We start from the raw sequence: 24,397 nt of genomic DNA on the forward strand, positions 1-24,397 counted from the left end.
CAGAACAAAGTCTGTGATTGTAGGAAGACTCAAATCACATGTTACCACAAAGTATGCACCAAAATTGACCAAAATTAGCTGGGTTAATGGATAATTCACTTTATGTTGATTCAGTGTTCACAGAAAGGACAAGCCTCCTGAGATGATAGATGGATGGATACATTAATAGATAGATAGATAGATAGATAGATAGATACTTTATTCATCCCAAGAGAAATTTAGGATCTTCAATGTCTGACCTACTGATGGCCTTTGGTCAAATTAGGACAGACTTTGGGACATGGTCTTTAGGAGAAATTCACCCATGGGAAACTATACCCTAATTTCATGAGACACTACAAGGATGAAATCACTTGCCATTCCCTGGATAAGATAGAGTTCAAGCTTTCACACAATGAATATGATGAGGTAGTTGTCAGTCAGCACACCTGTGAGTACACCTTCCCACTGTCACTGGCCCGTCCTGTCAAAGATAACGGTCCAGGAATGTCACTGCAGCTCCCTGCCGCCCAACATCCAAGCTCTGTTTGCTTTCCCCTCTACGGTGGAGTATACAGGCAACTCTACTGTGTCCTTCCATTAAAAAAAAAAAACACCAAGAGGTCCTCCTCTTTTCAGACAACAGATCAAAGAACTCAACTTATACACTGAGAGCAACAGTGCCCCATAGTGGTATCAGGCATGAACTGACACCATAAATTGTTTAGAGACTCAACAGCCATCTGCAAAGACAGACACAGAGGTGTTCGACTAGTTTGGGTTCAAATTACTCCAGAAAACACTTTTAACCTTTCTAGCCTCATAGCTCCTGAATCTGGCCAACTGGTTGCTGGTATAACTCTGTCATACTTGAGAGAACCGGCTCCAGTGACCTGTACACCATCCTCCGTGAACGCCACCTTTGATGGGCTGGGCATGTTCATCGAATGAATGACACTTGCCTCCCTAAAATCTTATTATATGGTGAGCTGGCAAATGCACCCCACAAACATGGTTGCCCCGTCTACGCTTTAAAGACGTCATAAGAGGGATCTTAAAGTCTTCTCCATCAACCTGGACAACTGGGAGGCACTTGTAGGCAACAGATCCAACTGGCGCGCAGCAAAATTACCAACGGCTGCAGAGCCTCTCAGGAGGCCTGGAAGAGAGACGCTCAAAATGGGAAGCAGTTTGTGGCATGCGACATGAACGGCCATACCTGCCTCCCACCTCGAAGGATAACGGCCTTCGAGGTGTGTCCAGTTATACGGAATTAATGGACTCGGTCGGAGGCAACTGCGTGTCGGGGAGTTCTTTGCCTCTCGCCCTCGTCCATTAATTCCGTATAACAGGACACCTCTGCAGCGCTTTGGGGTCCGGTTCGCCCTGTCGTGATCTATTTCCCGATAATAACCGGCGTTCTATACATTATCCCTGATTATTAACCAGTTTAAGGATAGATTTAGCAGTGGGGTTACAAAAGACATTTGTAAGGCACTGTATCAGTGGGGCTCGTCCAAATGGGAATTCAGGGACAGTGCCCCACCAAAATATTTACTCACTTGGGAAAATATATGTCAGTCAAGTTTTATTATGTAGGCCCATTCTGAAACATCGTCAGGACTCTTAAACTTGGCAGACCCATTTCTTGGTTCAATGACCACTATCAGCTGCTCATTAGGGGCTGAGCCCCCCTAAAGGTCTGATCCTAGAACTGCCCCTGCAGTGCATGTGTGCTGCAGAGCCTGAAAAGCAAAGAAAATCAGAAACCGCTCTGCATGCTGAACCAGCTGCAACACATTGCGGACAATGTGGACAATATAAATGTAAATCTTTTAACCATGTAACACCACACTATGTAATAAAACCACATTATGTAATAACTCAACAAAATGTAATACATTTTCACGTCATTATTTAATAACTGCCACATTTTGTTATAATAATATATTTCCATGTATTTATCAATATATTTCCAAATATGAGTAAATGAGTAAAACGAATTCAATATTGGCCACTTTCTTATATGTTCGAAATAGGCTATAATTAAATGTATTCAGCATGGACTTTCATGCAAGATATCCATTTTGGGTTCCACATGCATATATACATTCTTGTACTATATTCATTAAATATATTGTAGCCATCTATTCAAATATAAGCTGGATGCAGCTGCATATGTGAATATATTTCCCCCCTTGATTTTTTTGTATGGGAAATTGCTTAGGCTATGGAGACATGAGTTGTGTCGCTGTGTAATTTATTTTGTGTTGTAGTGCCATCTGCTGGTAAGGTATATTGTTATGTTATGGTTATGGGATTTAGCAGATGCTTTTGTCCAAAGCGAATTAGGCTACAGATAAAAACAATACAATAGTTAAAATGTGACGTTTTAAAATGTTGCCTTTAGACCCCTCTTGAAAGACCCAAAACTATCAACGAAGAGCACCGGGCAACTTATCCCTAGGAACCACTGAGGAAAAGTCTTGAATTTGACCTCACGTTTATGGCTGGTCGACACAACAGACGCTCATCAGAAGACCACAGTGGGCGGTTGGGGATGTAGGCTAGGCCTATAGCTTGATCGTAGAATTGAGGTAGCAGGGAGCAGATCTAAGTGTCCTATAGGCCAAAGTGAGAGATTTAACCTTTAAACACTGGTTGTTGCTGCCCCCCCCCCCCTTAATTTACTGTTCGTGGTCAAGGACAGTTTTAACTGCTCTTAAATACCAATATCATGACAAAAAGTACTATTTAATAGAACATTTATTGTAAAAATAACCTTATTTGTGTGTGTGTGTGTGTGTGTTTCTGTATCTGCGTGCATGCATGTGTGCGAACACATTGGTGATTCACATGCAAAAGTGGCAACATGACAACATGAACTGACAACATGAACTGTGTGTGTGTGTGTGTGTGTTTTTTTCTTTTGAAATTGATTTTCTTTTTACTTTTTATTTTTTAATTTGTTTTTTGTCTATCTTGTCTTGGTGTCACGGCTGGCGACTAGCCTACGCCGCTCCATCCGGCATCTTTTGTTTTGTTATGTGTCTTGTTTGTGGAGCGCTTTGGGTTGCACTCTGTGCATGTTAAATGCGCTTTAAAACTAAAACTGACTTGACTTGACTTGTGTGTGTGTGTGTGTGTGTGTGTGTGTGTGTGTGTGTGTGTGTGTGTGTGTGTACATGTGTGTGTGTGAGAGAGAGAGAGAGAGAGAGCATGCATGTGTGTGAACATTGGTGGTAAACAAAAAAAGTGTTTCCAAGTTGAATAAATCACTCAAAATTCAAAAGTAGTCACAATTGTACAGTAGCCTATGTAGCCTAATAGGTTTTGGGAAGGATATCATATGGTCTTGAGGCAATCTGATGAAAAATGCCATATACAGTATGGTACAGGGAATGTGTAAATCGGTCATTTTTGACCGGAACAGTGTTAGAAGGTTACTGCATGGAGCCAATGGAGAGTAACTATGAGTAGGCTACATTCTCTGGCTACATCCAGAGCCTAGATCTCTCTCTAGGGCTCTGGAGCATACCCACCAAAGATTCTAGAACTGTTCTAGAATCTTTGATACCCACACAGCTGTGAATTTGTTTATGTACTCCATGGCAACCACTACTATTCTGTGGTCTCCTTGGATACCGCAGTGTGTACAAATGAGAGTTCCAGAGGGATCGGAGAAATGTGATATTGTCACGAGGGCAAAACAGCTGTCTCCGGTGATGTTTCATTAAACTTCATTCCGCCACAACAACACAGTATAAGTATTAACGTGCACAATGTCTATGAACTCAAGCCATGGACTTCCCTTTTTCCCGGGATACACATTTCGTGACATAAAGGTAAGATAATTCAGGTGTCTTAGAAAGACGCAGCTAACGTTAACGTAAACCTTAGCCGTAGAGTATTAGCAATAGTCGGCTTAAAATATATTTACAGTAATTTTATTTAAGTTGATGGTTATCAGTCTCAACCAAAATATGATAAATAGGACATCTGATTGATCAGGAAATTACATCTTCCTGTAGAATAGGCCTACTTGAAAGTAGCTTCAATGTCATGTTTTTATTCTGCAGAAGTCTGCTTTTCATAAGTCTCAAACACTATCGTACAAGAACGGATACGCTTTACCTCAAAGACCAAAGGTTGGCATCGGGCAAGAACCACTACTGTCCACGCAGCTGAGTTTGAACGAGTCAAAGCAGGTGCCCAGTGGGACCCCCTCGGTGTCTTACGGCAGTGCCGCCAAGAGCCGCTCGCTCAACTTCATGCCGTCTCATGTCCTGTATGACAAGAAGGTGAACTTGTATAGGTCTAACTCATAGACATCATGTCATAGCTGCATTACATTTATTTTCGTATGTGACCAGGGTGTTGATCATGCAAGTTTAAGGCGAAGGTGAAGGATATGAACGCTATACATTTTTTTTCTCTGTAGCAGTTGCTGTTGTGGGTAAAATACAACATATGATTGATTTACAGCTTTCCCAAGTAGCCTACACACACACTCACACACCATTATACCCCCCAAACACCCACACACCAAATACATACAAACCATTTAATCATCCACCCCACCTAAACACACAGCATACCCCATACCCAGGTAAAAAAAAAACACACACACACATACACCAACACCCCCACCATTACGCCCCCACACACACACACACACACAATATAGCTTTTAATTTACTACTTTTAATGTATTTGTTAAAGTTGAGCTGGCTCTTGAACACAAGAATTTCATTACTTAGGCCTATAATTCCTTTTATGAGTACATGACAGTAAACGTAAACTACTTGAACTTGAACAAGTATTCTTGTTTATCCTAAACGTAGCCTACTGTAAATGACATGAAAAAATGCAATTGCATACTTTAAAACATTTGAGAATCTAAACGATCAAATTGCTTTGAATGTTCAATGTTGTGAAATATTGTATTTTTAATGTTTCAGTGGTTGGCACACAGAATTTTTGTCGCATCCAGTCAAACTTTGATTTGCTCTATAAGTCTGGGTCTCCATTCATCATAATGACAAAATTCACCCATCAGCTGAGTGTCAGGAGCTCAGTTTCATAAACCTTAAGCTCCCACCCAGCCACCATTCCTTCTGTAGCACTTGTGTCACTGAAACCGTAATAATTATGCTATTGGACCAGTTCTAGGTTCGTTGAGTGGTGTATGTTATAGAGAAGAGACATGAAAGTTTATATAAATAAGTCAGCAGTTTACTGAACAAGGATAAAAATGAAATAGGTCAGTTAGTGGGATAGATAGAATAGTTCAATAAATATATATCAGTATAAACGGTTCAATATTCATATAAATATTTATATTATCTATATAACTAAGATTATTTATGGTTCTATTTAAACTGTGGGTTACACTTCTTCTCCCCCCTCAAGGTGCTGCGCTTCCATGGCTACTTCCAGCAGTCCGTGCAGCACTCCCCTGACGAGGAGTACCGCGTGCGGCCGGTCGTCTTCTACTACTACCTGGAGGATGACAGCATGTGTGTTATTGAACCCACCGTGGAAAACTCCGGAATCCCCCAGGGCAAGCTGATCAAGCGTCAGCGGCTGCCCAAGAACGACCGCGGTGAGCACTACCAATGGAAGGACCTGAACGTGGCCATGGACCTGTGTGTGTACGGTGTCAGCTACCGCCTCACACACTGCGACAGTTACACACAGGTTAGGTCATACCAGTACACACAAACACAAGTCTTCACATGGACACACTGATATGTGCTCTACTTGACTCTCTCTCACACACAAACACACTTCTATGTATGCACTTTGTCAAGTTTTGGCTCTAGAATAATTATTTTACACTAAGTCTGGTTAGTCTCATATGTCATGTTTCCTTGTGTACTGTATGTCTACATATCATGTATGGTGTATGCGGATTTGTGGCGCTCTGTATATTTGTGGATCTGTGTGTTTGTGTCAGGGGGCTTCTTCAGAGGACAGAGGACATCTAGTCTCTCTGTTTATTTATTTGTGTGTGTGTCTGTGTGTGTGTGTGTGTTTGTGTGTGTGTGTGTTTCTGTGTGTTTGTATATGTGTGTGTGTATGCGTGTGTGTGCCTGTGTCTGGGTCAGGACTTCATGGAGAGCCAGGGTCTGGTTCTAAACGACCCTGAACCAATCCCAGCCGACCCATACGCAAAACACCGCACCAAGATGCAGCCCCACATTGCCTACGCCACCCCATCAGACTTCGACCATCTCAAACAGTTCATCACCATGGACCGCAAGGTCACTACACAAGTACACACACATCCACATGGGTACTCACTTAAGGAAAATATTTGTTTTTGGAAGTGTGGATAAGGTAACTGTAGCTGCCCTTCTCAGTGAACCATGACTGTAGCCCTCTCCTCTCTCTCTCTCTCTCTCTCTCTCTCTCTCTCTCTCTCTCTCTCTCTCTCTCTCTCTCTCTCTGTCTCTCCCTCACACACACCGAAATAAATTATAGCAACCGGTGGTGGCAGCTAGGGTGCGTCTAGATTTCTAGGCTATAAGTCACTTCCAGCAGTGCTGGAAGTACAGAAGTACAGATGGCTTTGCTGCAGCTTCTCATGCCCAGTAACTAATATATGTTGCAGACCAGGCAGTAAAGTTCATTCATTAAGTTCATTCCCTAATAGTGTGGTAGTGCACCATCCCCACATTCAGTCAGGTCTGGAGTCTGTACAGTATGTTGATATGCGCATATGATGGGTGTTCCTTGAGATACTGTATGATGCATGTTTGTGTACGCTGATGTGTTTGTTGACTTGTTTGTTTGCTCGTGTGTTTGTTTGCAGGTGTTGCGCTTCTTTGCTCTGTGGGACAACACGGACGCGCTGTACGGCGACGCCCGCCCTGTCACCATCCAGTACTACCTGGTGGACGACTCTGTAGAGATCCGCGAGGTCCACGAGCCCAACAGTGGACGAGACCCCTTCCCAGTGCTGCTGCGCAGACAGAAGATCCCCAAGGTCATCAAACCTGCCTGTGGTAAGGGATGTGTGTGTGTGTGTGTGTGTGTGAGTGTGTGTGTGTGTGTGTGTGTGTGTGTGAGTGTATGTGAGTGTGTGTGTGTGTGTGTGTGTGTGTGTGTGTGTGTGTGTGTGTGTGTGTGTGTGTGTGTGTGTGTGAGTGTATGTGAGTCTTCGGGTGTGTGTGTGTATGTGAGTTTGAGCGTATGTGTGTGTGTGTGTGTGTGTGTGTGTGTGTGTGTGTGTGTGCAGGAACTCCACAACCCAGGTGGTCGAACTGATATCATAAAGCAAGACGCTTGAATTATCTGAATGAATGTGGGTAAAACCCATCTTACCTTACAGACCACTAATGTAACTGATTTGGTCTGACTGTTTCCAACCCATTTATGACATTTTTGTTTTGTTTTACTTTAGTCTCAAAGATAAAGGATCAGTTATCTATTCTATCTTCACCTGTTCACAAGTACAATGGCTTACAAGGATCTTGTTCTGTCTCTTGTTGTGTGTGGATATGTGCTTTGCCTTCGGGTAGGAATATTATTGCTTATGTATTATTGCTGACACACACACTTCCCTCATCCCCCCAAGTGTGTGTGAATATTATTGCTGACACACACACACACACTTCCCTTGTGTTTGTGAATATTATTGTTAATGTATTCTTGCTCTCTCTCTCACACACACACACACACACACACACACACACACACACACACACACTCCCCTGTCCCCACAGAGCCCTTCCCTACGTGCGTGTTGGAGGTGTCTGCCCAGGAGGTGCACGAGTTCTACTCTCCGCGGGACTTCCAGGTGGGCGAGACGCTGAAGCTCATGGGCCGCAGCTTCCTGCTGTACGACTGCGACGAGTTCACACGGGCCTACTACCAGCAGAACCACCCCGACCTGCCACTCAAACCCATCCAGGTGGAGAAGAAGGCCCAGAGGGACGTCCAGAAGGTGAGACATCTCACCAAGCCCCCTATCAGACATTAGACAACTTTCACTCACCTCACTCGTATAGTTATAGTGAAGCTACACCAGGTGCGTAACTGAAGCGTTCCATTCGTGATGCGTAAAATCCATTTTAGATTAAAACATTTTTTCGAACGTACGCGCCGCTATCACGTCTGGTGTAGCTATTTCCATTGATTATAGTGGAAGCTAATTGTTGCAGCAGACGCAACGCGAACAGAACACTTCAGTTGTGCGTCTGGTGTAGCTCAGCCATTGTCTGCTCCTGCAAGAAGGCTACTTTCCTCTCATGTTATTGTTTTACTGTCAAGCCATTGAATTTGCTTCTGTCAGCACATGGATGTGTTGTGGACCTTGTTCTTTCTTTTCTGCATCATAGCGCTGGCTGGACAGCAGTTACATCCCTCTCACTGGCATGTCAGGTCTCTAAAACACACTTCCTCTATGTCTGTCTCTGTGGCTTTTACACATTACACACACACACACACACACACACACACACACACACACACACACACACACACATTAACAGGTGATTCCCCCCTACAATGGTTGGGGATCTCTGGAGGACTCCCTGCAGAACTGCCTGGATTTCATCCCTGAGCCTCCCAAGAAGGACCTGATGAAGCTGCTGGAGAATGACCACAAAGTCCTGCGCTACACCGCACAACTGGTGAGTTCCCTCCGCTGAGCCCCACCGACCCCTGAACCCACTGACCCCTGGGACTTCCACGTCAATACCAAGAAAGGCCCCTAACTGGCCTAATACACTTTGGCCTGGTTTCCGTCACTATAGTTCTCGCTGATGACCTCTATGATTTGATTGGAGCACTGGGTGCCCCGGTGACATCAGCACCAGGTCCGTGGGTTTGATTTGTGTTAAAGTGGCTCTGGCGCGCGTGGCAGGGGTTTGCTATAGGGGGGGCCATCATTAAACTGCTCAACGCTCTCCGTGATTACACTGACCTTCATCTATGTGATCAGGAGAAAATCAACCGTCACAACGAGTAGAGGAGAACGTGTGGAACCCAGGAGGTTTTTTTGCAAGTCTTGCTCTTCTGCAAGATTCAAGTTGGAGTCCAGAGACGAATGGGTTCTGACTGATTTATTGAACTGCGAAGAAATGCTTCTTGTTAGCGGAGACACCCCACCGGGAGCAGACTGGAACTAATTTACGGTGCTTACCATGCGGCCCAGAGCTCCTTAGTCGCTCCGCAATCAGTGTCCCATCTCATTTCATCCCCGAGTGCCTGTAGGCTGGAGCACCAAGCATTCCAATTAGAATGTTCGGATCACAGGAGAGAGACCGGAAAAAAGTTATGCAGGTTTAAACTGCTGTACAATATATTAGCATTTCTTCTTCTCTGTGAGGTTACAGTTATGGTTATTGTAATAGTTGTTTTTATGGTGAAGGTTATGATTAAGCTTATTTAAACTTATAAAGCATGGAAGAGAATACAGTTTTAACAAGAGCAAAAGTGAACGCATAAACATTTATAGATGGAAGGTACAAAGTCTGACCTGAATATGAAGAAGTTGACTGAGAAGTTGACACACTGGAAAATACATTTCCCCTTCAGAAGTTCCCTTCTGTTATTATCATTGTTCAGGGAACTCGTGGCACTTACAGTATCGTTTAAACTGGTCTGGGCATTTAAACTGGTTTAAACTGGTCTGAACATTTAAACTGGTCTGAACATTTCTCTGCCGTCACACCACAGGACTCCCAGAATCCCCAGGATGCGGGGCGGCGCTTTGTCCTGTCCTACTACCTTTCCAACGACATGATCAGCATCTTTGAGACAGCCACGCGTAACTCGGGCATCATCGGCGGCAAGTTTCTCGAGAAGACGCGCATCTCAAAGCCCGGCAGCACCGTGGACGACCCGCAGTACTACGGGCCGGCCGACTTTGCCATCGGATCTGTTATAGAGGGTGTGTGTTGTTTCTCTCTCCCTCTCTTCAAATCTCACACGCACATACACGTACACAGAGGCATCATTTATTTGAGGGTTAGACAGATAGAGATAGATAGATACTGTATTGATTCCCAAGGGGAAATTCAAGAAAACAGTTAGGCAAACGCATTTGCACACAGCTGTTGCAGAAGCCAGCTTGTGAGCCTGTTTAAAGTGAGTGAAGTTAAGTAAGTTAAGTGTAAAAGCTATAGCTTGGAGTTAAACAGCACAAAGAACTCCTTGTTTTGAGAGGCAATATGATCTGATCTCATGCCAGATCAACACAACTTTAAAGAACTTTAAACACCCAGTACCTCGTACAGTATATGGATAAGGCCTTGGGCTCTAATTGGTTTGGCAGGCAAAGTGCAAAGTCTCTCAGCAAGCACACACATATATATATATATATATATATATATATATACAGTATATATACTAATAATAGCTATTCAATTCAATTAAATTTATTGTGCTTATAGAGCACCAAAACATTACACATGTATCATGGCGCTTTACAGAATGTAGGCAATCAAGAGAAAAAGGAAAGAAAGGAAGAAAAGAAAAGAAAAGAAAGAGAGAGGCCCATGGGGTAACAGGGGAACAGGGGCAGTAGAATGCAATAGTGAGGCCCAGGGGTAACAGGGGAACAGGGGCAGTAGAATGCAATAGTGAGGCCCAGGGGTAACAGGGGAACAGGGGCAGTAGAATGCAATAGTGAGGCCCATGGGTAACAGGGGTAACAGGGGAAAAACTCCCTAGAATTGGAGATACATATAGGAAGAAACCTCGAGCAGATCCACGACTCAAGGGCCTGACCCATCTGCCTAGGGTCAATACAGGACAGTAAGGTCTGTATACATGACAAATGCATATGATAGTCAGGTGTAGAGAATAAGACATGGTGTTAAAAAGCACTTGAGCAGAAAGTTACAAGAGGTGGGGTGATTACATATCTGGTTTGATAATTCATTAATCCTGATTTAGTGACAGAAAGTTCAAATAGTCCAGCGTTGGATTTGTCCAGGGGAAGGGAGTTGTCAAGGGGCATGTGGTGGGTCGGCAGACAGGCCAGGAATCCGGGCAGAATTGTCATAGGCAGGTGATGGGTCGCTAGGCTGTACGGGCCAGGAATCCAGATAGGGGGACAGTAATAGGGCAGTCGAGGATGGGACGTCAGGTGAGATGGGTGAGAGGATGGCCAACACATGAATGGTTGATGACTGGTGATGATATACCTCACAAGTGAGGTACAGTAAGGGAAAAAAAAGAGAGATGTAGAGTGGGTTAGTATTACTGAAAATCAAAATGGTTAATGTCAATAAGTAATTAGTGGTACTATATATATATATATATATATATATATATATATATATATATAGCACTTCAGTTTCTTACCCATGATGTTAAACTAGCAATTTGATTTTGTCTAGTTATTAAATTACCTTTAGTTAGACTTAAGATTATTCAAATTAGGGCCCCTTGTCTTAGACTGAAAGAATTTGAATGGAGATCTCCATTGAAAATAAGCATATAGTGTAGGATTGGTCCTCGTCCATGTACGGGCAATCGGCCCCGAAAAATAAACTCTGTTCAAAACCTCTCTCTCCCCGCGCTCCCTCAGTCTTCAAGCACCGTTTCCTGCTGACCGACGCAGACCACTACGTGTTAAAGTACCTGGAGTCGCAGGCCGACCGCATCCCCTCGGAGACCCTGGATTCGCTGCGGCAGAGGCTGGGGGTCAGCGCCCTGTCCAGTGGCCACCAGGAGCAGGGCTACAGCGAGGCAACCAGAGAGGCCACTCAGCCCACAGGTACCGGACCAGCGGAATGTCCGCCAACATACACACCAGTTTCTGCTCAGTCCATTAGCAGCACTGGGGAGAGGTGCACACAAGCACACAAACACACTCACACACACACTGGGGAGAGTTGGCTGTTTATAGTGGTTCCATTTTCTTTTCTTTTTTACACACCCAATCAATGTGTTTCATTCTACTAATCATTGATTAAGTGAATAATAGACCAAGCCTAATTAACTTGTGTGTGGCAGCAGTGTGATGGGCGCATGTGCGGCCTGTGTCGCCATTTTATTGGTTTGCCTTTAAACTACTCCTTAGGTCAGTGATTATTTTAGTGGATTAGCACAACACTTGACAAGCATTCAAGCCTTGTATTATGCCTCTGAGTTGATTGCAAAAGTACATTTGGTTATTGCCCATCTTAATGTGTACACAGCTGGACTTGCTTTTGTAATAGCTGATTCCTCTGTGGACCTTGTGCATCCTGGGTAGTCCTGACGATTCGTGACGAATGAACTGTTCACTCTGAGCCTCTGATGATTGTGTAGCCATGCTGCTGAGCTGAAGTAATGTTCTTAAAGATTCCTGGCTTTTAAGACGGACACTGTGGGTTCGATTCCCGGCTTCCACCTTTGAGCAAGGCACTTAACCCTGAGTTACTGCGGGGAGGACGTCATAACGCCCACCCGTGTAACATAATTGACATAAGTTGCTTTGGAAAAAGCGTCAGCTAAATGAATGAATGTAATGTGATGCTATTTTGGTTGTGAATGAAAAAGGAAGTCTGAGTGGTTCACACAAAAGGTCTCATGGAGAGTATGACTCAGAGTACTCTAACAGTGAGAACAGGTTGAACACAATTTGACATTTACAGTGAACAGTGGTGGTTATGAAAATGTAAAACAAAAACAAAAATGTGGTTTGCTTGAACTTTGAGGTCTTGAATTTCTGATCTATCTAGCCGAATCTCCAACAGGTCTTTCCTCTATACGTAAGTTCAGGGTTTGGTTTCAGATATTTTTTTTTGTGGTCTATTGCATTGGAATAACAATAGTAGGGCCAGAAACCCAAAGCTGATGATGTGGCTGTAACTTCTCATTTGTTCTCTCCCCATTCTGGCTTCACCTGCAGGAGATGAGACCTCTGGCATGTGAGGAGACCCCCACCCACACACACACACACCTACACCTCCTCTCCTCTCCACCCTGATCAGTATTTCCTTACAAATCAATAAAGATGACCAGTTTTACTCTGAATTGATGTCATTCTTCATGTGAATCACTGTGCTGATTCATCTTAGATGAGCTCTTTTGCAACATCCTTGAAGAAGAAGTGGCTATTGAGGTGCTGTTTATCAGAAATCATACAACAATCTCAAACCGAGTTCTTCAGACCGTCTCCAGGTTCAAATTCAGTTGGAAGTCCTTGAACTAAATCTTTTTGAGCAAAGTGTCTTATACATAGAAGCTCTGAAGAACTTGTGCTTTTTGCTCCAGTGATACTGAACATAATAATTTTATGATTTAAATCACTTTTATGATTTAGGATTTTTATACCTACTGTATAAAAAGCTCACCAGAGAAAACATAAGAGAAATGAGAGAAAACATGGCTTTACCGCCAATATTTTCCACACACACCTCCACACATTTTCATAGAACAAACAGAAGAACAAAAAAAAGTTATTTGGAATTTTTCTTTTTCCTTTCACATAATAACAAATTAATGTTTGACAATATAAATGTACAATATGATCTGATACTGGTTTCTACATACATTAGGCCAAAATAATATAAAAAAAATGTATAAAGCATTGCCATACAATCCATTAACACCGCAATAAAAGAACTGCATTTTGCTGATCCAAGTTTGACGATGATGATGATGATGGGTTGCTAGGGAATTTGCGGGAGACTGAGACTTGGCCACAACCAGGGGACAAAACGGTCAGGCATGGCCGTCCAACAAATGAGGGCACAGGCTCTGTCCGTCATTCAAGGGCCACCGTAGTACATCTCCAGTGGTCCATAGCACCTGACCCCTGGATAGGTAAACCATGCAGCCTCAAGCAAGACACATGACTGACATAAACACGACCGTAAGCCGGGGCAAAGTGACAAGGAAATAGACACCTAGAATATATGTTATGAACAAAATGATACGAGAGCAAGTCCAATGATGTAGAACTGCAGACAGGCACTGAGCGCGGTTTTATACCAAAACAAACGTACAAAAATACTGATAGAAAAACAAGACCAAGTCCAGACTGATTGTCTGTTATGATTCTCCGTGTGTGTGTGTGTGTGTGTGTGTGTGTGTGTGTGTGTGTGTGTGTGTGTGCGCGTACAGGGAGGGGGGGCTACATCCCTAGAGAAGCTTTTCTTCCCCGTTTCACGTAACGGATCTTGTCTGACGCCCCTCTGAATGTCCCCGCTGCCATCCTTGGAGGAGCCCCAGGTGGGCGGCTCCCAGAGTGGACGAGGCAAGGCGAGGCGTGGACCCAGGAGGAGTTGAGTGGGGTGGGTGGGTGGGTAAGGGCGAGAGGACACAGTGGCCAAGAGGAGGGGGCCGGACCTGGGGGGGGGGGTTAAGGGGCCTTGATCTTCTTCAGCCGAGGGGAGGTCCCGTTCTCCGCCTTCACCAGTCCGTTTTCATGGTGACCCACTGAGTGTGTGTGAGAGAGAGAGAGAGAGAGAGAGAGAGAGAGCGCAACAGAAGAACAAAGTAATGCAGATGTACACTGGGAAGGAAGATTCTACATTCTAGATTCTAGGAGACTCACTGTATTCATTCAGTACTGCCATACACAATGTGTGCAATCACCACCACTTCAGGATGCAAGTGTAAATGTAAGTACAACTGTGTGTGTGTGTGTGTGTGTGTGTGTTTTCTCAGACATGTACTATGCCTAGTCCTAGACTAAAAGCTTTTTTTTTTTTCTGTGGAGATCCTTATTGAGGTTCTCTTTCAGTCTCTGATCACTTTGCTTAATGTCTGGAAAACTGGCCCTGCATCCCTGGGTACGTCTAGGCAAGTGAGTTTTGTTACTATATTTTTGTTTGTGTGTGGTGTGTGTGTGTGTGTGTGTGTCGTACCGGAGTCTCTCTTGAGCGAGCGCGAGGGGTTCTGTTTGGCGGCCGCCCTCTTGCGGGCTGCCTGCTCCAGCCTGAACTCCCTCCAGCGCCGCAGCTGGAAGCGGATGAACTTCCACAGCAGCCAGGACTGAGTGAAGCACACCAGGAACAGCACCGTCATCCTGGGGGGAGACAGGGAGAGAAGAGGGGTGTGAGTGAGTGAGTGAGTGAGTGTGTGCCATGATGGGGTAATGAGATAAATTGTAAAATGGGAATAGGGAGAGTGCAAGAGTGAAGAGAATAGTAGAACAGACAGACTGGGAGAAACAGACAGAGAGAGAGAAAGAAAGAAAGAAAGAGAGAGAGAGCGACAAACAGGCAGCCAAAAAGACTATTACAACACGCTAGCTGCAGGACTGCATTAGTGACTAACAATACACTTTTGTAAGAGTGTGCGCGCGGTGTGTGTGTGTGTGTGTGTGTGTGTGTGTGTGTGTATATATATATATATATATAGATATGTGTGTGTGAAATAAAAAGATTGAGAAAGCCAATAAAAACAACAGCACAAATGAAAAAAGGTTGTCTGTGTCTGAATCCCAAGTGCCGGTGCCAAAGTAAAAGAGACCGAGAGAACACCATGTTGCGGTTCTGGACGCTTGAGCGGGCATTGGATCCAGACCTGATGAAGACCGTGTTGAAGTTGCCTGCCTCCCAGTCTAAGTTCTGGTCCTCAGCGCGGGAGAGACCAAAGCCAACCGCCAGAAACATAAGGGTTAGAGTGACCATCCGTGTGCACACAAACCCTACTGCCCAAAGGTCAAACCTGGGGCACAAACAGCAAGAGCAAACACATTTAAATCACAATTTAAATCCTTAACTGATTACAATGTCAACTGAAGTGGTCTGTAATACATCAAAGCACAAGTGTGCACAAGTGTGTTACGGAGAGAAAACAAACAAACAAACAAAAAGGACCTAGTCCCAGTATGGGTGCTCTTACATTTTGTGATGATTTTCATCTGTGAAGTAGAAGAGTCTGGAGATGTGAAAGCCCAGCTCAGACACGTACTGCAGGAAGAGCAGTACCAGACCCACACGGGTCAGACTACAAGGAGAGAGAGGGAGGGAGGGAGGGGAGGGAGGGGGGAGAGAGAGGGAGGAGAGAGACATCAGGGCACAGCTAAACCATTTCTGGTACGCTATTCCGGTAAATATGTTTATGTTTTCAGATTATCACTGCACTTACTTTAGCAAGTAGGCAGCCATGATATGTAGCAGGTATAGGGTGATATACTGGAGCTGCCTGGGGATCTCCTCCTACACACACGCACGCACGCACACACACACACACACACACACACACACACACACACACACACACACACACACACACACACACACACACACACACACACACACACACACACACACACACACACACACACACACACGTGTGATAACTACTTTGCCATCACACATACAGTAACCTGCCCATCTCTAAGAATTCTGTTTCTGATTGGTTATTAGCCAACTTTGCTTGTATGACACAGTACAGGAAAACATTACAGGCCATTTCAAATACTACCACTACAGCACTGTAGCATGACTACTTTACAGTGAAAGCCCAAGTAGCTTCAGTTGCACCTCGTCTGAGTGGACGTACCTTGCGGACCTTCTGGAAGTAGAGCTCTGGGATGGCGTGGAGCCAGTAGGCCAGCTGAGTGAGGTAGAAGAACTTCACCTGGAACCTGTCAATGCAGACAGGCAAACATCATCCACTCAAAACTCTATTCATTCATAATTTACATGTAGAAACTGTCTCATTATCCCTATGCATTTGAGTTCATAATCTGTATTATAAAGGATATGAACAGGCCGGCTATATATGTGGCCCCTGAATTACAACATTCCACACACTGCTATTCCCTATTCCTTCTGGGCGGAAATAGAAGCCAGTTTTGTTTCCTTTTTCAAAGATGAATGTTTGAAGACACACTTTACCTTAGATGCACATGAGGATAATTTTCCCACAGACTGCTCGGGTGCAGCAGATGACCCTCCTAGGGAAGTGTGTGTGTGTGTGTGTGTGTGTGTGTGTGTGTGTGGGGGGGGGGCAGAAATGACAAAACCAGTTCAATGAAAAAGGAATGTTAGCCTTGTTGCAATGACTACAACATTGCAAACATGCATACATAGACATACAGATGCCTGAAGGCCTGAAGGCGTTTCAACTTTTGCATTAACCTTGAGTATCAGATGCTAACGCTAACAGATATGACACAGTGGAGACGTACCGTACAGAGGACATAAAGGCTCCATATGCTGGACACTAAGTAGAACACACAGAGCTGTCCCGACTCGTTGAATTTCGTGTTCTTGCTTTTTGAGAGGTGCAGGCGCCTGTTGACTTTCTGTGGGGAGAGAAGTACAAAAGTACAAATTCCTGTCAGTTCATTTATTTCATTTAGCTGTTACTTTAAGAGTATGACAGCAATAATATAAATTCATAGATCATATTCATGATTCATAGATCATATTCATGATTCATAGATCATTTATTCATAGACCATAGTCATTTAGCTGTTACATTAGGAGTATGACAGAAATCATGACATGAAATAAGGAAATAACACCCACGTAACTGGGTGGGGTCAGAAGTGAAATTCATTCTACAAAAATGTGGCGTCCGACGTCCGTAATTCTAGCAAAAGGTTACTGATGTGTGAGCTCTACAGCCTTCCAAGTCCTCAACAGGTTAGAATATGGGCCTTGATTGGCTTGGTCCAAGCCACTTTGTTCCCATTTGATTCCGATTTCTAGAGCCAAGACTTGCATAATTGTATTCAATGTATAAGTATAATGGATTATACATAATTAAGGATTACACTAAGTCTTACCGAATCTTTAAGAAACCTTCAGCCATTTTGCAAAAGCTAGTTAAGATGTTCCGCTCACTCAGACAGAGAAGTGGTCTAAGTGTCCCAACACCCAACCGAGCTGGGTGAGCTCTTGGTGTAATTCCTTCTATGTACATGCTACTGTCCACATCACTGTGAATCTTATCAGTCATCTTGACCACATCTCTATCTGCACTCCGGCCACGACTTCCCCTTTCTAGCGGCGACGCAGGCCGACACTACCCATGAGGCCATGGGGTACTCACGTCCAGCACGTACTCCTGCACCACGGCGTGCAGGATGATGGTGATGAAGAGATAGAAGAGGATGGTGCCACAGTCCTTCCAGCCGTAGTGGTACAGCGTGACCTCCCCTTCTGCAAACACAAGCACACCGGTCAGGCTTGATGCACACTGTACAGAAAAAAAGCTTAAAGGGGTGGTTCAGGATTTTGGACATAGGACCTGATTTCCAAGTTAGCAGGTGTGACACGTTTCATCCAGTCCTTCTAGTTGCAGAGTTCGCAGGTGCTAGGCTAGCGCAAGTCATCAGTATGTGTTAGCCTGCCACTAAAAACAGTCCTACCCACTCCACAGTTCACCAGAGGCAAATAAATTATAACGGCAGACTATCAATGTAAATGTCTGTGTTGATAGTTTTATTTCTAACATTATTCTATCCTTGCATTTCAATTGCTAACACATACTGATGACTTGCTCTAGCCTAGCAACTGTGAACTCTGCAACTAGAAGGACTGGATGAAACGTGTTGGACGTGCATACGGTCTCCACTGATAAATATCACACTTGCAAACTTGGAAATGAGGTCCTATGTCCAAAATCCTGAACCACCCCTTTAACCTGTTTTCTGATGTTTCTATATTCCTGCATGCACACTGAGAGTGTGTTTGCAAAAGCTAAAGGGATAGAGAGGGAGAGAAGAAAGAAAGAAAGAAAGAAAGAAAGAAAGAAAGAAAGAAAGAAAGAACTACTGAAGACAGTGTTGTCTGGCTAAGACAGCATAAGGAACCTTTCGTTCAGTATGGGTTGTTTGGGCTTAACTCATATGTTTGGCTCAGCATGGCATGACATTAGAAAAGCTGCTTGAACTCAAATCCATAACTGCTTGGCCTTCATTTCCCTGAAGGGACTGGGACTTATGAAACTCTGCTGCCAAATTCCATCACAATCCCCCCAAAATGGGAAATATATCAAGTTTTTGGAAAGTAGGAGGGCAGGTCTGATTTGACAACTACCTCTAGCCATGCCTCTCTCAAGAGAAACACCACTCCTGTTCTGTAGAGTGCTCCAATTGTGTGTGTGTGTGTACCGTGAGTGCGTGTGTGTGTCTGAAGGGGACAGAAAGTGAGAAACAGATGTGCGGATGAGGCCTCTATGTAAAAGGATGACTAGGATTTCTCAAAGCAAGATGCAAAGAAAAGGCAACTGCAGAGAAAAGGCAACTCCAGATTCTACTTCGGAGGGGATTGGCCCAATCAAGAGCACTTAGAAGTATCTGGCCAATCAGTGCAATTTGCCATGAGAAAGTACCCAGCTAAAATACAATTAATACTTTATGAAATGACAAGCTGCGTTAAGAGAGGGGTTATTTAATGAACAAGATACACATTTACATTTTGTACACAACAGACGTGGATGTTTCATCAAATTGTCCCACCATGGAAGAATAATGACATGAAAACCCACCTGTGGATAGTATGCTGATGTTGTACTGGGGCTGAATGAAGACGATGGCTGTTTTTGCAGTTGCCTGAGACCAAAGCAGATTGGACAATATGGTCACTTACCATGGCATGCACCCTACGCTACGCTTCAACAGCAGCAGCATGCACAAACGACAGATTTTAATATTCTCGACCAGCTAAGGCACTAGCTTAAGGAGTAAGTGGCCCCAAAACGGTTCATAATTTCATCTCAGCCGTTCTTCAGATGGCTGACTACTTCAGCTGACTGAGTGGGCCAACTAGGCCAATGGTACAAAGAAGGATAACATGATTTGCACTGAACACAGTCCGCACATAGTCGCTGCTGTCAAAGCTAAACTTCGCCAGCTGCGCCGCGTAAGAAACAATCACTTGCTAAATGTGCGCAAAAGAGCCGCAGCTGCCTAGTTGAGCCGCACAGAGGTTTCAGCCATTTCCGATTCGTGAAATCGGTGGTGGGAATTTCCCCTCGCTGATGCACTGTCCTACTGAAACCACTAACAGAAGCGCTATAGTTAGCTGTAAAAGAGTAGCCAAAACCGTTTGGTGCGCTGAGTATGTCTACTTCTGTCCTGTCTAAATAGAAGTGCCATTGGCTATCAGCTCTATGACGACATCTCTCACCTTATCCCGGGGAGAGCTAAAAAATAAATAAAAAAAAACAGAAGCCCAAATTCCAGTGACAAACTTGGACTCCCCATATGCAAACATGCACTGTTTGTTTTAATCAGACGCACGGCTGACTGACTCGTTTACTACATTCCTCAAATAACACACCAAAAACGTTTACGGTGGTGCACGATAGCTTAAAAAAAGCGGATTCCACCTTTTTTTCTGGCGAAGGAGCCCTGTTGGCTCTTCGCTCAGAGATTGAGACGTGGCAGTTAGCTGAGGATCAAATCCATTCAGTTACCGTCGGCAACTCAGCGAATCACTTGAAGACCGCAGCAGCGGAGGACAGTACGAGAAACAGAGTGACAGTTTAGTCAGGGACTTATGCAAACCCGAGATATAACCCACAACACAGTATATTTACATAAAACCACAAGAGAGATTACCCGTGTAGTTTTGCACTGTTACTACACTATATCGCAACTTCTTGAAAGTGTTTGATCTTTCATGGGATAAAATTATATACTATAACGTACAGGCCTTTGTGTTGAATGTCAGGGGTGATCACGAATGTTTCATTTTACAGACACAAAGGAAATTACTCAAGCATTGGGCTACATTTCGTGTTACGTCCTGAGGTAACAACGTAACTGGGCATCCTAAAAGGCTACACGCAATAAAAACATTTTAACATGCCGCGTAGCCAACGCTTGCCAACGAAGATGTCAAAAAGTAGCCTAGGAAGATGCCAAAAGAATATCGGGCAAATTTCTAGCCAACAGACACTGTCAACTCATCCAGGAAAAGCCACAAGTGAAGACTCGTTTTAGGGCGTTTAAAAAGAGTGCACACAAAATCTACAACAGACAGTTCTTCCGACTACGTGTCTTTAGACATCTCTAATAGCTCTACCCTGGTCTTGCTTCCACAACTCAACTCAACCCCGCTAGCTACAGCTGTACTGAGGGGGGGGGAGAAAAAAGTAGGGTAAGATCACTCACCTCAAACATCAGTCCGATCAGGATGAAAATAACCAGACTGAATACAATATCTGCATGATTCTGAATGAGAAATTCTTGACTGAAGAAAGCGTAACTTTTGTTTCTTCTTCGGAAAGCCATTTCGAGGTCGCCTCGATTTCTTTTTCCTTAATGCAGAAATTCTCCGACTAAGTCCAGAGTTAACTTTTTCATACTACTGCGCATGTGCGACGTCTTAAAGGGGGCGTCCTGAACATTCTTTATTAAAGGTAAGGAAAACTTTGATTTTCTTTAGCCTACAAGGACAAAGAACAACTCCAACCTATTTTACCTAAACCCCCTGGCTTCTAATCTGGTTCATTTCCGAATTTATTTGTAGGTCAAGGTTAAGATCTAAACGTTATTTGGAACAATGTATTAAATGGCAATAGGCCTAGCTCAATAACCTTGCAACACATTTATTTTGGATGAGTGAGGTAGGCCTACCATTTGAATAGCCCATAGGCAGGACCCTCTCGTTTTTAGATATTTACGATGTTGTGTTAAAGATAGCACACACTGCATTATCACAATAATGGTAAAGAACAAAACAGTTTTCTGAAACAATGACATTACCACAAATTCTTGAGTTTTGGTATACAGACATATGATACATTTATTCATTTAAAGTCAGAACACAACAGACAGTAATTTAACCTCTCGTTTTTTCAGCTTTGTGTTTCAGTTCCTCTGTGTTTGTGTGTGTGTCTGTGAGTGTGTGTGCATTCTTTTGTGTGTGTGTGTGGGTGGGTGCATGTGTTTGGAGGTGTTTATTGCTTTAAGGACACTGGTAATTAAGTTATTTCTATGACAGGACACTGGGAAGACCAGAAGCTGCTCACCTCGCTCAGCCATGGAGAAGCTGACTAGACAGCGTACACCCTGCAGGTCTATGTGACAGACACAAATACCAAATATGAAGAGCCTCACCACAGTGTAAAAATCTCCATGTTGATTTTTGTTTTGTTTGAATAAAAAGTTGTCCCTTCACAGCCTCCAACACAGCAGGTTGTATGAAATATGTCTTTGTTTTTACAGCAGTGAATTAAAACCAGGCTTTAGCTTGTGGTTACATACAGTAATACAGAAAGTGCTGAAGTAGATGGCTAAAATCCTTCACCTCCTCTTAAATAGACACAAATAAAGAATGTTATATACTCCTGACTTTTATATCAAAACACATGGACATCCATTTAACACAGAGCTTTAAATTAGTTCAGTTTTCCATGGTGGAATTAACATTTACGAAATATAGCATCATAATTCCAAAACCAGTCAGATTATGCGATAAGATGAGTGAGACCAGCGAGACTGCCTGAGAAAACACCTGACAGAGATATGGTCATATCCAAACACCTCGTCACATTGTGAGGTCCGCAAAAAGATTATATTATTTTCTTAAAAACCTGTCCAGCATAATTCTTTTGCAACAAAATTACCCATAAGAAACAAGTATTATTCTGTTTTTTTTTTTTTTGCAACAAATATACCCACAGTAAAGAGAGGCCACAGACAGGTGAGGTTAGAGAAGTCGAGAGTCTAAGAGAGGGAGTCACACTAAACAAGTGAAAATAGACCATACAGTCCTGCTTTCTTCTCATCTGAATGGTTGCACTGAGGAGCCCCTGCCACTGATGGACAAGCATGGCACGTCAGCCAAGGTACACACAAGATAACCCATAAGAAGCAAACACAATGAAAGCTGCACTTCCCACTTTCCATCTGAAGACTCGTTTTAAAAAGATCCTTTCCAGAGCCTTTAAGAGTATACTCTGGGCTGCCATCTTCACAGAAGCGCCGAGGAAGGTTCCACCGGGGAACCTTTACTGGTTCTGCTCAGTGGCCTTAAAGGTGCTATTTAGCTGCTCAATAGCCCTGCTTTTAAACCACTTTTCAGCTTGTAATGCTGTAATGGTTCCCCTGTTAGTTCTCTGTTTTCTGATTTATTTGAAAAGTGTCTTGGTACCTGTAAAAGGCTTGTGCTTTTCAACCGTGGTTGCTGAATAGAGTGACGTCAATGAGAAAGGAGAGTGGAGAACCAGGCAGCGAGGGTTTTAACTGAGGGTAGATAAGGGGAAGAGCTGCACCGCAACCCTGAACCCCTCACCAACATGCACACACACACACACACACACATTACATACTGTAATTTCATACAGACCTGTGAACACACCCACAAAGACACAGACTCACACAGGGCAAGTCATGCACACATAAACTTACAAATGCATTCGTTCACAGTCACTCCTCACACACTCTGCACACATACATAGACACGTGCCCATAAACACACACACACACTCAAATTCAAGAGGCCCATGGGTAAAATAAGAGTCACACACGGAAGTATGCAAACACACACACACCAACATCGTTAGAAGCCCGCATCCTCTTCCAGTCCTCGCCTGGACAGCACCAGCTGCCTCCGCGGTCCACTCAGATGGGGGATCCCAAAACTGGTCTCACCACCCAACCCTGCCCCCGTCCCGACCCCCACCCCCAGTCCCGCCGCACCGTGCGCCCCGTCCAGCCGGGGGGTGGAGCTGTAGCAGGGCCCCAGGCGTCCCAGGGGCCCCGTGAGAGAGGGTCCCGCAGAGGCCCCGCGCTCGCTGTCCACCGGGCTGCTCAGCTCGGCCAGGCTCTCGGCCCCGAAGCCGAAGGCGGTGGTGTCGCGGTCCAGCCGCGGGTTGCTGGCGCTGCTGGGCGACTGCGGGTCGGCGCTGAAGTAGAGCGTGGAGCTGGACTCGGTGGGGCAGTAGCGCGGCTCGGGGCTGTCGCCCAGCACCGACTTGCCCTCCGGCGAGCTGCGCTTGCAGTCTGACCCGGGCGACTCAAGCGGGCTCTCCATCGGCAGGCTCTCCTCGTCGTCATCATCATCATCGCCGTCGAGACCGGCGAGCCCAGCGCTGTCCACGCGTGACGTGGGCTCGTCCTCGCTGGCGCTCTGGAACTCCTCCTTGCAGTCCGACAGCGGCGCCAGAGCCTGATCTTCCTCCCTCGCCCCCTCCTCCTCCTCTTCCTCGCCTCGCCCTTTTCCCAGCATCCCCCCCTCCATGACCCCCCCATCGGCCCCCATCAGCCCCGGCGGGTACGCAACCACGCCCAGCATGGCCGCCACCCCACCGGCCCCGTAGGCGCGGTTGATCCTCCCGGGGTCGCCTGTCTTCAGCGCCAGCCGCACCAGGAGCCAGTGGTGGTGCCTGCACCCTCCGTACCCCCAGCCGCCCCCACCTTTCCCCCCTACACAGTTGGCCGGGGGCTCCAGCAGGGAGCCGGCCATGCCCGAGAGAGAGAAGCTGGGGTGGGAGGCCAGGTGGAGGGAGGAGGGGTCTGCCCGCAGGCTCTTGTCGCCCCCTAGGGAGAAGGAGG

General features: G+C 44.9%; 3 protein-coding genes across 3 annotated transcripts in view; 1 reads left to right on the forward strand and 2 right to left on the reverse strand.

Moving 5' to 3' along the window:
• The first annotated feature begins 3,634 nt into the window (after window positions 1-3,634).
• efhc1 (EF-hand domain (C-terminal) containing 1) lies at window positions 3,635-12,957 on the forward strand. Its single transcript, XM_048250640.1, has 10 exons — window positions 3,635-3,824; window positions 4,059-4,280; window positions 5,392-5,679; window positions 6,090-6,245; window positions 6,797-6,989; window positions 7,710-7,930; window positions 8,478-8,618; window positions 9,667-9,880; window positions 11,525-11,713; window positions 12,833-12,957. Exons 1-10 carry the CDS (start codon window positions 3,762-3,764, stop codon window positions 12,853-12,855), a joined length of 1,710 nt encoding a protein of 569 aa, XP_048106597.1. The 5' UTR covers window positions 3,635-3,761; the 3' UTR covers window positions 12,856-12,957.
• Window positions 12,958-13,338: 381 nt separating this feature from the next.
• Window positions 13,339-21,213, reverse strand: tram2 (translocation associated membrane protein 2). The gene is made up of 11 exons (XM_048250390.1): window positions 21,011-21,213; window positions 19,381-19,444; window positions 17,941-18,050; window positions 17,072-17,188; window positions 16,779-16,837; window positions 16,441-16,525; window positions 16,024-16,094; window positions 15,778-15,882; window positions 15,457-15,600; window positions 14,796-14,956; window positions 13,339-14,364 (listed from the first exon to the last, which is right to left on the reverse strand). Exons 1-11 carry the CDS (start codon window positions 21,128-21,130, stop codon window positions 14,288-14,290), a joined length of 1,113 nt encoding a protein of 370 aa, XP_048106347.1. The 5' UTR covers window positions 21,131-21,213; the 3' UTR covers window positions 13,339-14,287.
• A 2,189-nt stretch (window positions 21,214-23,402) lies between these two features.
• Window positions 23,403-24,397, reverse strand: part of xkr5a (XK related 5a) — a 9,056-nt gene continuing 8,061 nt past the window's right edge. The window contains exon 7 of the mRNA XM_048249709.1: window positions 23,403-24,397. This exon is cut by the window's right edge and continues 129 nt beyond it. Within this exon, the coding sequence (XP_048105666.1) occupies window positions 23,403-24,397 (995 nt within the window).

This window comes from Alosa alosa, chromosome 8 (genome assembly GCF_017589495.1).
Source record: "Alosa alosa isolate M-15738 ecotype Scorff River chromosome 8, AALO_Geno_1.1, whole genome shotgun sequence".
Taxonomy (NCBI): Eukaryota; Metazoa; Chordata; class Actinopteri; order Clupeiformes; family Clupeidae; genus Alosa; species Alosa alosa.

Excerpts from the sequence above, each read along its gene's own strand:
- efhc1 (XM_048250640.1), top strand. The coding sequence starts at position 3,762 with ATGTCTATGAACTCAAGCCATGGACTTCCCTTTTTCCCGGGATACACA. Across the intron at positions 3,825-4,058 it reads ACACATTTCGTGACATAAAG|AAGTCTGCTTTTCATAAGTC; the intron begins GTAAGATAATTC and ends TTTATTCTGCAG. Across the intron at positions 7,931-8,477 it reads CCCAGAGGGACGTCCAGAAG|GTGATTCCCCCCTACAATGG; the intron begins GTGAGACATCTC and ends ACACATTAACAG.
- tram2 (XM_048250390.1), bottom strand. The coding sequence starts at position 21,130 with ATGGCTTTCCGAAGAAGAAACAAAAGTTACGCTTTCTTCAGTCAAGAA. Across the intron at positions 16,526-16,778 it reads TATCCTCATGTGCATCTAAG|GTTCCAGGTGAAGTTCTTCT; the intron begins GTAAAGTGTGTC and ends CTGCATTGACAG. Across the intron at positions 14,365-14,795 it reads CTCGCTCAAGAGAGACTCCG|TGGGTCACCATGAAAACGGA; the intron begins GTACGACACACA and ends ACACACACTCAG.